Genomic DNA, 12,763 nt, shown 5'->3' on the forward strand with positions numbered 1-12,763 from the left:
CATTCTCCTCTCGGGATCTTGGGCACGCATGCACACGTGCCCAGCGTGAGTTTAAGCCACCGGGTCTGGGACGTGAACCGGGGTCGACTACGTGGGAGTCCAGAGACATAGCCATTATGCTAACTGCTGGTTCCCAAGTACTGAATATTAAAAATGGTTTCCTTCTATAAAGAGATTTCTTCATTCTGGGTTTTTTTTTTTTTTTTGAGAGAGGTTTTTGCTATAGGGCACGTATGCTCGCCAGAAAGACAGAGAGAGACAGAGAGACAAAAAGTGAGAAATCACCCCCTAGCGGGGATGGCCACACCACAATCCCTTCTCCTCCATTCTCCTCTTGAGATCTTGGGCACACACATGTGCCTGGCGTGAGTTTAAGCCACCGGGTCCGGGACGCAAACCGTGGTCGACTACGTGGGAGTCCAGAGACATAGCCATTATGCTAACTGCTGGTTCCCAAGTACTGAATATTAAAAATGGTTTCCTTCTATAAAGAGATTTCTTCATTCTGGTTTTTTTTTTTTTTTTTGAGAGAGGTTTTTGCTATAGGGCACGTATGCTCGCCAGAAAGACAGAGAGAGACAGAGAGACAAAAAGTGAGAAATCACCCCCTAGCGGGGATGGCCACACCACAATCCCTTCTCTTCCATTCTCCTCTTGAGATCTTGGGCACACACATGTGCCTGGCGTGAGTTTAAGCCACCGGGTCCGGGATGCAAACCATGGTCGACTACGTGGGAGTCTAGAGACATAGCCATTACGCTAACTGCTGGTCCCTTCGTTCTGTTTTTCTGAACTTCTCAGTCTTTTATCATGGAGGGAAGAAACACACCTTTCCTCAGGAGACTAAGGAGCGGTAACAGGTGATATTTCTGTAGAAGGGTGAGCTCTCTGGGCAGTCAAGGATCTCCTATCATTTTGAAATGAATAAACAATGCTAACTGGATAAGGAAAAGTCTTATTCCACTTGTGAACATTAGAGCATGTGTGTTACTAAATAATGAAGAGAATCTAACAAAACCCAATCAGCATTATTTTGAAAGCGTAGCACAGTTCTGAGCTGTGTTCCACCCTACCTTTCCCGATGATGAGGAGGGGCCGCCTGGCACTCCGGATGACAGACGCCGCCATGCACACAGCGGAGGCCTCCGCCATGCTGATGGGGGGAGGCATGCAGCACTCCAGGTATCTGGAAAGAGAAGGGTCTGCTCATTAAAAGGCCGAGTCCAAAGATTTTATTTTGTAAACATAAAAAGAAAAAAAATCGTCCAATACACCCAGGTACCCACTGTAAGGCTGGCCGCTATCACTCCTCCACACTCGCCTCTACACACATGTGCTTCCTCTCCTGAGTGATTTTAAAGTGCACGCTGGGCATCGAGACCTTTAGCCCTTGAAAATTTCCCCAGGAAGCACCAAAAGATAAAGATGTTCTCCAAGACAGCCATGACACCCTCGTCCTACCTGGCGAACTCTCGGTTTTTCCCTGTCATCCATCTAGTAGTCAAGCGGGTGATTCATGGATGGGAAATCTGGGTTAATGGCGTCATACTATAGTGACGGCTGTTGTTACAATAACAGCACCATACTAAAATTAGTACTCCACTCTTACCATGTGCCACTTGTTATTATTTTATTTTCGAAACAATGAGGTTAAGCCTTACCATTATATCCATTTCACCTTTGAGAAAAACAGAGAAAGTAGGTCGCCTCCCAAGGTCCCCAGACAGCACGTGCAGAGACTGGACGAGGAGTGACGGGGTCGTGCTTCTAACCGTCCCCCTGCCCTCCCAGCCACCAGGCGAGTGAACGCTCCAGACCAGGATACACAGCGGGAAGAGAAATGCCAAACAGTTGAGGGAAGCTGGGTCCCACATGGCCAATGCGGTCCAGTCTGGAAACCACGCTGGGTATGTGTGCATGCATGTCTCAATCCCAGCAGGGTAGAGAGACGGTGCGGAAGGGACTGTGCTGCGGCCGCCCCCGTTGGAGCTGGTTTGCCCTCACCCTGGCTCTCTGGCAAGTACACGTCCTCTGGCAATGAAAACTGTTGGTCATAGGCAAATATTTCTGGACACCAAGTCCTCACTGCGGTATTTCATTTACTCTAATTAATAAAAATTATACTTGGGCAAAATTTGGACATATGCAATAGTCCAAATGTGGACAGAGAACACTGCCCAAGTTGTCAATACCTGTCCACGTGACGTACCCAGGCAGGTTGTGAGAGGACCCTGCCTCTGTAAAAGGCGAAGAAGGCCAGCTTAGAGGGGTGACTCCCCACCCCAGCACGTTCGGATTGCCCGACATGGCTCACACAACACGGGCACCGAGGCCTGCTTCCTTCCGCACTCAGATAGCGGTCCACCGCCTCTGGCCCAGCACGGCAGGATGCCCTGGACAGGACGGGCTGTGTGCTCCCGGGGCGCAGCTTCGAGTCCCAGCCCTGGAGGGGTGACTCAGGTACTGGTGAGACCGTGCTTCCTGTGCTTGTTCTCACACAGTGATTGTTGAAAACTAAGGGATGAGATAAACCACATGCTCACCGTGTGGGAGTTTTTAAATTGCCACAGGAATCTTTGAAATTGCACGTGTCCTCAGAGAGAGGGAAGGGAGAGGGGAGGTGTGGACTTGCTGCAGTCCCTTGTTGGGATATGGAGCGTGCACACACACACACACACACACACACACTCACACACATTAGGACACTCATGACAAACGTATGCACTCACACTCACACACTCACGCACGTGCTCACATGCACACACACACTTACACATGTGCACAGATTCTCACACATGCACCTGGTGTGTTTTCCAAGCCACCAGGGTCAAGATTTGAACTGCGGTTTGTCATGTAGGACCAGGCTCCCTGAATCCCCGCACTGTGAGGCCAGACCAGTGTTGGAGTATTTGTAAATCAGAGTCCCCCAGACAAGCACTCTGTACCCTGAGTCCCAGCAATCTCCCAGTCGGCCCCTCACTTCTTGGTCTACACATGAAGATGCTCGGTAACACCACACTAATGAGTATATATATTTATGACTACTATGAAATAATTAAGTCAGTAAACTCTTAAGTATTAGATTGAGTGATTAAACCTCCAAATAATTACTAAATAATACCACTTTAATTAAGAGAATTAAGCCCTGTGGCTTGGACCCAGTTTAATTACTGAATCATCAAAAGTGAAGATGAATGGGGATTAGTTTAAAAACTGCCAGGTAAATTCTTTTTAAAAGATTAGTGTTACGTGAACACAGTTACAACAGAATTCCAGTAAAACTGTGTATTACTCACTTCACGGAATCTGCGCTCACTTGGAGGGTCACAAAATCTGCAGGTATGTCCACATAGCAGGCGCCCGGACGGCCATAAATACTGCTTCTCACTGCCTAGGTGGTTAGAAAAGGGGAGTTAGAAATCTGAGTCTTTACGACAGCCTGCTCAGAGGATGTAAAACTGGACCATTTACTTTCTTTCTTTCTCGGGGCATCTTTAGCTGGAGGAGAAACCACAGGCTAGAATGCAGGGCAGAGGCGCAGCGCAAAGCTCTGGAGGCTGACCCGCACAGTTAGGTGCCTGGTTCGCACCAGGAGCCCTCCCTGAGCACGCTGGGCACATACATGCACACTCAAATTCCAGCCAGCTGAAGCCGGGCGGGCCATGGCATGGGGATTGGGCAATAGTGCTGTTTGGCTCTCTCATTCATAGAATGAACAAACTTTTACAAAAATCTATTATTTTAAAGATGTTTTGCCAGAAGGTGTGTGCAGTGTGTGCGAGCCAGAGAGAGAGAAAGAGAGAAGCAGAGAGAAGTAAAGTGAGAAATCACCCCCCACCATGGGGGATGGCCACGCCTCAATCACTTTTCCTCCGTTCTCCTCTCAGGATTTTGGGCATGCATGCATGCATGCATGCACACACCCCCAACATGATTTTCAAGCCACGGGGTCTGGGACTCAAACCGCTGTCCGCCATGTGAGAATCCAGCACTTTAACCATGCCAAATGTGGACCCGTAAATTTTTAAAAACACCTTTAATGAAAACGGAAATGTATTCTATTAAGTCTACATATTTTTTCTTTCCAGTTTTAGTTTTTAATTTGACCAGAGAGACAGAGAGAAGGGAAGTGAGAAAGGAAGGTCCAGGACCTGAACCATGATTGGACATATGGGAGTCCAGAGCCTTAACTACCACACCACCTGCTGGACCCAAGTCTATGTATTTTTAAAGATTTTGGGGGGGAGGTTTTGGAGCCAGCAGGTGGCATATTGGTCAAGGTGCTGGACTCCACTTTGGACAATAGTGGATCGGGTCCCAAACCCGGCAGCTTGAAACTCAGGCCAAGCACATGTGCATGCATGCTCAAAATCCTGAGAGAAGAATGGAGAAGGAACTGCAATGTGGCCATCCCATCTGGGCGGTGATTTCTCACTCTCTCTCTGTCTCTGTATCTTTGGCGAGAACACATACCCTATAGCAAAACTCTCTCTCTAAAAAGAAAAATAAAAGATGTTTCTGTTTAAAAGAGGAGAGAAAATTAAGTACATACAGGTGACCACTGAACAACTTGAACAGGGTTAAGGAGTTCCCATCTCTGCATGGTTAAAAAATACATGCATGACTGTTTTTTTAAGAATTATTTTTATTTAACTTTATTTGTTTATTTAATTATTTAATTTGACCAGAGATGGACAGAGCAAGAAAGAAAGTGAGAAAGCAAGCCAGCAGGTCCAGGACTTGAACCACGGTCGGCCATGTGGGAGTCCAGAGCCCTTCATCACACCACCTGCTGGGCCCATGTATAACTTTTTAACGACTTAATCTAATAAAAGTTTATTTAAACATAATGCATGCTAGTAAGTGTTAAAGTCTGAACAAAAAGCATGAATTTCAATTAAAGTATATGTTAAATCTAGAAAGTCAGACAACTTTAATACTCTTCCAATCGAATCACTTGTGCCAAAGGATATTATACTCTTAGTCTTGGACATTACTCCCGAGGCTCAGCCTGGCGGGCTTGCTCTGTAGCATGCACTGTCTCCTGCTGCCTAACCGGCATGCCAGGGCCTTTGGGAACAAGGACACCGCAGCGTGTCACGTGGCTTCTGTGACTCAGGTTTGAACCAGCTCAGACATAACTGCACGAATAAATGCTGTCTAGGTAAAATGGACCCATCACACGCTGTTCACTCAACTAAAAGGTGATTTTATGTGTGTTAGTTTTGATTTTCAAAAATAATCTTGCAAAAGCATTAAAAAAGTATGCCCAGGGGTTCACTATATCCTTTTATAACTTCCAAATGATTGAAAAGATCATTTTAAAAACTAAAGGATATTAAAAGCTTTTTCCAAAAATAACTTATTTTACTTCTTTGTTTTATAATTAGATGTACTGGCAGTGAACATTAAAATGTAAATAGCTCTTTCACAATGTCATTTCTAACTGCCTGGGTGTAATTCTGGTTACATATTCTATAGAAAATAAAAACAACATAGGCATGAGAGAAACAGCTGACTTGGAGAACTTGCTATTCAATACCGTACCTTTTCAATAACAGAAGGAATTGCTTCTACACTGCTTGGCCGGACAGAGAATTTGGTATATAATCGACAAGCTTCAACCTATAAGAAAAATGTCACTTATCAGTTCATAGATCATATTACTTTTCTAAAGGGAAATAAAATGTTGTCATTACTCTCTGTTATATTGAGAGGCCAAGATGGAGACCAGCAGATGGCATAACGGTTACGTCATTGGACTCCCACATAGTCTATCACAGCATGAGTCCTGGCCCTTGTAGCTTAAAACTCATGCCGGGCATGTGTACGTGTGTGCCCAAAATCCCAAGAGAAGAATAGAGGAGAAGCGACTGTGGTGTGGCCATCTCCCCTTAGGGGGTGATTTCTTGTTGTCACTCTGTCTCTCCTGCAAGTGCATGCATTCTGTTGCAAAAAAGTTTCTCTTAAAAAAAATAGAGGCCACGACGGAGAAAATTAATTACATGTGCGGTCTCTTAAAAGCCCTATCAAAGCACAATCAAATTTCTGTCTCAATATGGCTCAGAAAGGAAATCAAAATACGATACAGCTCTCGGATTAGCTAAAATGAAAAAGGTTAACTTTAATCACTAACTACCATGAGGGGAAAGCAGGCATCCTCATAATCTGCTGGTGAGAGTATAATGGGAGGGGAAATTGACAGCTACAAAAAGCGTAAATGAGCATACCCGGACGGCAGTCCCTAGGCAGTCCCAGTTAGTGACGCACAACTTCATCTGTTACCTCTTGTTACAATAGGGACACTTGCTTATATTTATACCAGCTGTTCTGACATATTGTTGCCATGCTGTGAGGAACACTGTAATGTTTCAGGTTTAATGCCATGAAATATCACATAGTAACTCTCTCTCTGTCCAGTGCAATGGAATAGTTCTTGAGGCGCTGGATCTCTCAAGGCCCACTGTGCAGTTCAAGTGCTGGACAGATGGCTTGAGAAACACACCAGGAATGTCCCAAGTCCTGAGAGAATGGAGAACTGAAGAGCTGGTAGGGTGACTATCCCCCATGCGAGAAGCTTTCTCATGTTCCTTCTCTCCCACTCTCTGCTCTCCCGTAAGCACACATGTCCGCTGGCAAAATTTAAAAGAGCAACTTAGAGATTTTTTGCTATAGGATGTGTGCACTCCTCGGAAAGACAAACAGAGACAGAGAGACAGAAAGCAAGAAATCACCCGCAGGGGGGATGGCCACACCACAATCCCTTCTCCTACATTCTCCTCTCGGGATCTTGGGCATGTACACACACGGCGTGAGTTTTAAGAAGCCAGATCCAGGGCTCAAACCGCGGCGCAATACGTGGGAGTCAAGCACCATAACCATTACACCATCTGCTGGTCCCCAAAAATGAACTTTCGCTTCATACTCTTTTGCATGAAATCTATGGAACAATGGCATCTTAGTCCCATAGGCATGAAAGACTAACGAGTAACCTACAACTTTGTCTTTTTATATTTATGTCCTTCAGATTTGTTTTTTGTTTTTTAAGAGAAAGATTTTTTTCTATAGAAAGCATATGTTTGCCAGAGAGAGAGAGACACAGAAAGCAAGAAATTACCCTCCTTGGGGAATGACCACACTGCCATCCATTCTCCTTGTGGGATTTTGGGTACACACCCACAAGCACCTGGCATGAGCTTTAAGCCACTGGGTCCGGGACTTGAACAGCAGTGGGCCACATGGGAGTTCAGTGCCTTAACCACTATGCCACCTGCTGACCCCTCCCACCCCCAGGAGAAAAATATCTTAACAGACATTTTCCTTTGCTTTCTTTTTTGCATTTATAACATTTCTGTAGTAACTCTCAATTTCTTTTAACGTAACTTTCCTGTAGGGCCAGCAGGTGGGGTAGTGAAGGCTCTGGACTCCCACCTGGTCAACTGCAGTACGAGTCCAAGACTCAGTGGCTTGAAACTCATGCCGGGCATGTGTGCCCAAAATTCTGAGAGGAGAATGGAGGAGAAGGGATTGTGGCCATCCTCCTGGAGGAGGGGAGTGATTTCTCACTTTCTGTCTCTCTGGTAAGTGCACACACCCTATAGCAAAAATCTCTTAAAAAAAAAAAAAGCAACTTTCCTGCTGTATTTCTATTTGAAATATATCAGCCTCAGTAAAAGAACTGTTCTGATTGTCCACCATCATCTACAAAGAGTATAAAATATAACGGCTGTATTAACTTATGGCAGAGTCCAGTATTTTTTATATTCGTTTATAAAATAAAGTTCTGTATATTTGGAAATTCTCACAATTCTTGATTTACCAACAGGCTCTAGTGGTTTGACCTTTGCTCCTAACTTTGACCTGTCACTGCTCACATATGTCTGTATCTTAAATGTTAATCATTTACTCTCCCCATTTGCTTTCCACATCTATTCTCAAAACTCTTAACATTTCGCTGACAAACTTCTTTCCATTTCAAAATATTTACCTTCCTCTTAAAATGAAAATAAGCCTGTCCAGAGCCTACCAATGATCCGGACAGGAGTTTTTATATCTTCTTCCTAACTCTTAATGGTGTGGAACTGTGTTGTAAAATCTTTGCACTGGGTACCTGAGGAAACTCCTGGAAAGCTCCCATCGTTTCTTGATTTCTTTCAGAGGAACCACCAATCACAATCAAGGGCCTGAAATAGTCAGTTTTAAAAATATATATATTACAAATGAGTTAGCATATAAAACATTCAGCTGAGTGTTCAATGCTCAAAAGACATTCGACGACTGTTGAGGTAAGGAGAGAGATGACATTTGCCCTTGAGAACTATAAATTAAAAGGTATTGAGGAAGCGACCTGACATGCCAGCACGCTTTCTCGGTTTCATAAAAGTACATAATCACAGTACAGCCAGGCGGGGGCACTGTTGAGATGGTCTTGTCAATAACAATTCATTACCAGCAGTTCATGTGTGCATTTGCCATACCGCCCAAGGCGTGGATGAGGCCTGGGCCCGACACGACAAGGCAGACTCCTGGCCTAGAACCGAAACAGAAGTCCTGTGGTTAAAAGCAGGTCGAATGTCGTTAGGGAGAGCCTGGCACTCTTCCTGGACTTCAAAGGAAGGACACATACCCCTCTACTCTAACTGGTAACATAATTAGTAGAATATTCTTTCATTAAAAACCACAAGAGCAGGACCAGTAGGTGGCATGGTGGGTAAGGCACTGGATTCCCATGTGGCTGACTCCACGGTTTGAGCCCTGGACCTGGCAGTTTGAAAACCATGCTGGGCACGTGTGCATCCACAATCCTGAGAGGAGGCTGGAGGAGAGGGGACTGCGGCATGGCCATCCCCCCAGGGGATGATGTCTCATTTTCCCTCTCACTGTCTCTCTCCAGCAGGTGCATATACCATGTGGCAAACACCTAAAAAAGTATGTATATAGAAGAAATAAATTAGAAAAAACATTCTCAACAGTTGTAGGATCAAAAGTGATTTTAGTTTCTTTATACTTTTCTGTATTTTCCAAGTTTTCTAACATGGGAATTTTTTAATGTGTGAATTTTTAGTGTACTCTTTTGTTTGTTTAGTTGCCAGAAGGCATGTGTGCTTGCCAAAGAGAGAGAGAGGGGGAAGGAAGAGGGAGGGAGAAAGTACCCCTCGATAGGCCACGGTCGCCCTGCAATCCTCCTGCCCCCTCCCCACCCACTGGGGTTGTGGGCATGCACATGTGCACGTGAATGTGCCCTGCGTGTGTTTCAAGCTGCTGGACCCCGGGTTCGAACAACAGTTGGTCAAAGGAGAGCTGCCTCCCTAAAATACCCAGCCATGGGGCCGCCCTTGTATTAATTTTTAATAACAGAAGAGGAAGAAGCAAAGAAGGGAAGTAGGTAATATGGCTACACATAGATATCCGAACCCCAGCGGTCCCGTTTCTGAACCAAGCGTGTGGTGTGAAGTGTGGTGAGGGCCTGGGAGAGCCGCGGCTAGATATGACACAGCCACTCACTGTGTATCCCCGGTGAGTCACTCTGCAAAATAGCCATGTGCTCCACCCCTCACCGAAGTACTTTTCTGGTATTCTCGTCCTTTCGAGCTGACCCTTGGAGGGGTCTAACTTTTAATTTTTTTTCTTTATTAATACCATCTTCTATCAACTAATCCTTCAACTGAGAGATATAATGGCTCGAACCTGAAAATATCACAGTAACTGAAATACGCCAGACTGCAGCTTACCTGCCTGTCAGATAGCCAACCGCTGAGGCAGCATAGCAAGCCTACAAAGAAAGAACACGGGACTGATGCACGCGGGGATCCTGACGCACACGGGACTGACGCACGTGGGGATCCTGATGCACACGGGGACTGACGCACGCGGGGATCCTGATGCACACAGGGACTGATGCACGCAGGGATTCTGACGCACACGGGACTGACGCACGCGGGGATCCTGATGCACACGGGGACTGACGCACGCCGGGATCCTGACGCACACAGGGACTGATGCACGCAGGGATTCTGACGCACACGGAGACTGACGCACGCGGGGATCCCTACGCAGGCTGAGTACCCCTCATCTGAAATGCTGGGGACCAGACGTGTCTCAATTGTGGACTTTTTACAGATTCCAGGCTACTCGTGTACATGTAATGCGAGGTCTTGGGCATGGGATTTGAGTCTAAGCACAGAATCTGTTGCTTCCTGCCCACCTTTGTAACACAGCCTGGAAGTAACTCCGCCCGGTAGTCCTGTACTGTGGTTTCGACTACAACCCATCACTCAAGGTCAGGCATGGAGTGCCCCACCAGAGGTATCAAGTAGGCACTTAAATACCGTTGGATTTTGGAGCATTTCAGAGTTTGAATTTCTGTATTAGGGGTGCTCAACCTGCAGTGCATGCTAGGAAAACAATTTACTATTAAGAGACTAAAACTTAATGATAAAGGAGGAATTAAAATAATTTCTATTTTAACAAGAAGTGTTCTGTGTGTAAATTTCCAGCAATAGATTAGATAGATCATTTTTGGGTTTTCAAAGAATTTGTTCATATCATCGATTTATAACATCCTCTTATAACTGCTTAAACAGCTACAGGCTCAATAAGAATCTTCTTTTAGTTACTAATACTGGTAACCTGCATTTTCTTTCTTTTTCAGTTCTCATCTCTGTACATGAGGAGCTTAACACACTTACTGCTCTTTCCAAAGACTTTCTGGCTCTGCCTGTTTTCTCCACTGTTTACTTATTTTGCAATTCACTGATGTTCGCTCTTGTATTTATTTCTCCACTGCTTACTCATTTTGCAATTCACTGATGCTTGCTCTTGTATTTCTCTCTCTCCTTTCATTTTGAGTTGGATTAACTTTCCTTTTTCTAGTTTATAAAAACATAAGCTTCCTGCACTGACTTTTTTTTTGAGAGGTTTTTGCTATAGGGCACATGTACTCGCCAAAAGACAGAGACTGACAGAGAGACAGAAAGTGAGAAATCACCCCCCAGGGGGGATGGTCACGCCACAATCCCTTCTCCTCCATTCTCCTCTCGGGATTTTGGGCACGCACACACACGCGCCCGGCGTGAGTTTAAGCCACCGGGTCTGGGATGCAAACCGCGGTCAACTATGTGGGAGTCCAGCGACATAGCCATTATGCCAACTGCTGGTCCCCCTGCACTGACTTTTGAGCCTATTCGGTGCTGTCACTTACAGCTGTTCTAGTCACAGCCTACGCTGGACAGCGCACCTTTCCCTCATCATTCAGCTCAGAATGTCTCCCCTTTCCCTCGTGTTCTCCTCCTTCAGCCCTTCGGTTAACTACGCCTGCTGTGACTGCTCCGGTTTTATGTCTGATATTGGCACTTGGGTTTCCTCCTTTACTCCTCATCGATCCAGTCTGACGCATATTGATTTTCTTAACCTCTTAAAATGTTAACAAAGTACCATCAACTGTGTTGGTTAACTTCCCAGTATTTGGGATTTTCTAATATTCTTACTGTTCCTGAGTTCTAGTGCATTTCTACAAGGTCAGGGTACACACACCTACGTCTCCCATGCCTGGTGATGGGTCGAGATTTCTTTTGTGACCCGCATATGGCCCATTTTTAAAAATATAGACTATATCTTCTACATTTTTAAAGAATTATTTAACTTTATTTATTATTACCATTATTTTCCACTTTGGTCAGACAGACAGAGAAAGTAAGCCTCCAGGTCCAGGACTTGAACTGTGGTGGGCCATGTGGGAACCCAGCCACTGTATGGCCAGTTTCTACTTTCTGACTGTACTTCAGTCATAACCATGGAGCGAGAGGAGGCGCTACATTAAACCAAATGCATGTAACCTGGAAAATGCTGAGACCTCGTGTCTCAAACGGATTCCTCGTCTGGGACCTGTTTTTTAGCATCATTTCTTCTCTTAGCTCTGACGCCCTCGGACCTGCTCGCACGCTCCCTCGGGATCTTCCCGTCACCCCCGTTAGCTCAGGCTCTTTGCTTAGTTACGTCTTCCCTTGGCTACCAGAGTCAGGCCACCTGAGGGACCGGTGCCCTGGCATACCTGGGGACACCTTGAACTCGTGTGCAAACCGGACCAGCAGCCGCACCCTGGTCTACACGGCTGGGCAAGCCCGACCCAGGGCTGCACCCCAGGGAGCCTGCCCGCCCTCCCGTCACCTCCTGCGGTGTGACTCCCTGAGCTCCCAGCTCCCACGTGTGACACCCTGGAAGTCCCTCAAGGACAGGACCGTGTCATGCCTTGTCCCAGGGCCCAAGAGCACCCGGGCCCTACAGGACCTCCAGCTGAGCTGGCGGGACCTGCTGCGGCCTGCTGCGCCCAGTGCGCCTGCTCAGACCAGCCGGGGTGCCCAGTGCCTGCTGAAAACGCCCCTTTACGGTTTCTTAGGCTTTCCGCCATGAGGGCACGTGCTGGCCACAGAGACGCAGCCCGGGAGCTGAAAAGTCGCCGACGCTAGACCTGGCAGAGCACTGACCCGGACCTGGCGGGCCTGCGTTCGAATCCTGGCTGTGGCTCCACCGTCAGCAGGTCTGTTTAACCTGCCGGCTCTGCTCATCTGCCAGCCCGGGCTAGCCGGCTCGTGCTGTCAGAGGCGGCGCGGCGCCCACGGCACTGCACCCCCACAGGCAGGCCCCGGCTCCAGTCCCGGCCTGGCGGCTGGCGGCGCAACGCCCCGGGGCCCTGCCCTGCTCCCCCTCGGCCCGCCCCGCCGCCACTCACCGCCTGCTCGTTCCTCATCCCGACGCAGCGCACGCC

The 12,763-nt window shown here is 46.9% G+C and overlaps 1 protein-coding gene across 1 annotated transcript in view; it reads right to left on the reverse strand.

Annotated features, from left to right (window-relative positions):
- HACL1 (2-hydroxyacyl-CoA lyase 1) overlaps nt 1-12,752 on the reverse strand; it is a gene marked incomplete at its 5' end in the record, with an annotated part of 33,556 nt that extends 20,804 nt beyond the window's left edge. Inside the window, 7 exon segments of the mRNA XM_006170716.2 lie at nt 1,074-1,186; nt 3,297-3,391; nt 5,548-5,625; nt 8,111-8,183; nt 8,450-8,530; nt 9,732-9,772; nt 12,728-12,752. Coding sequence (XP_006170778.2) covers nt 1,074-1,186; nt 3,297-3,391; nt 5,548-5,625; nt 8,111-8,183; nt 8,450-8,530; nt 9,732-9,772; nt 12,728-12,752 — 506 coding nt within the window.
- Nucleotides 12,753-12,763: the final 11 nt, after the last annotated feature.

This window comes from Tupaia chinensis, unplaced genomic scaffold, assembly GCF_000334495.1.
Source record: "Tupaia chinensis unplaced genomic scaffold, TupChi_1.0 Scaffold148822_2, whole genome shotgun sequence".
Taxonomy (NCBI): Eukaryota; Metazoa; Chordata; class Mammalia; order Scandentia; family Tupaiidae; genus Tupaia; species Tupaia belangeri.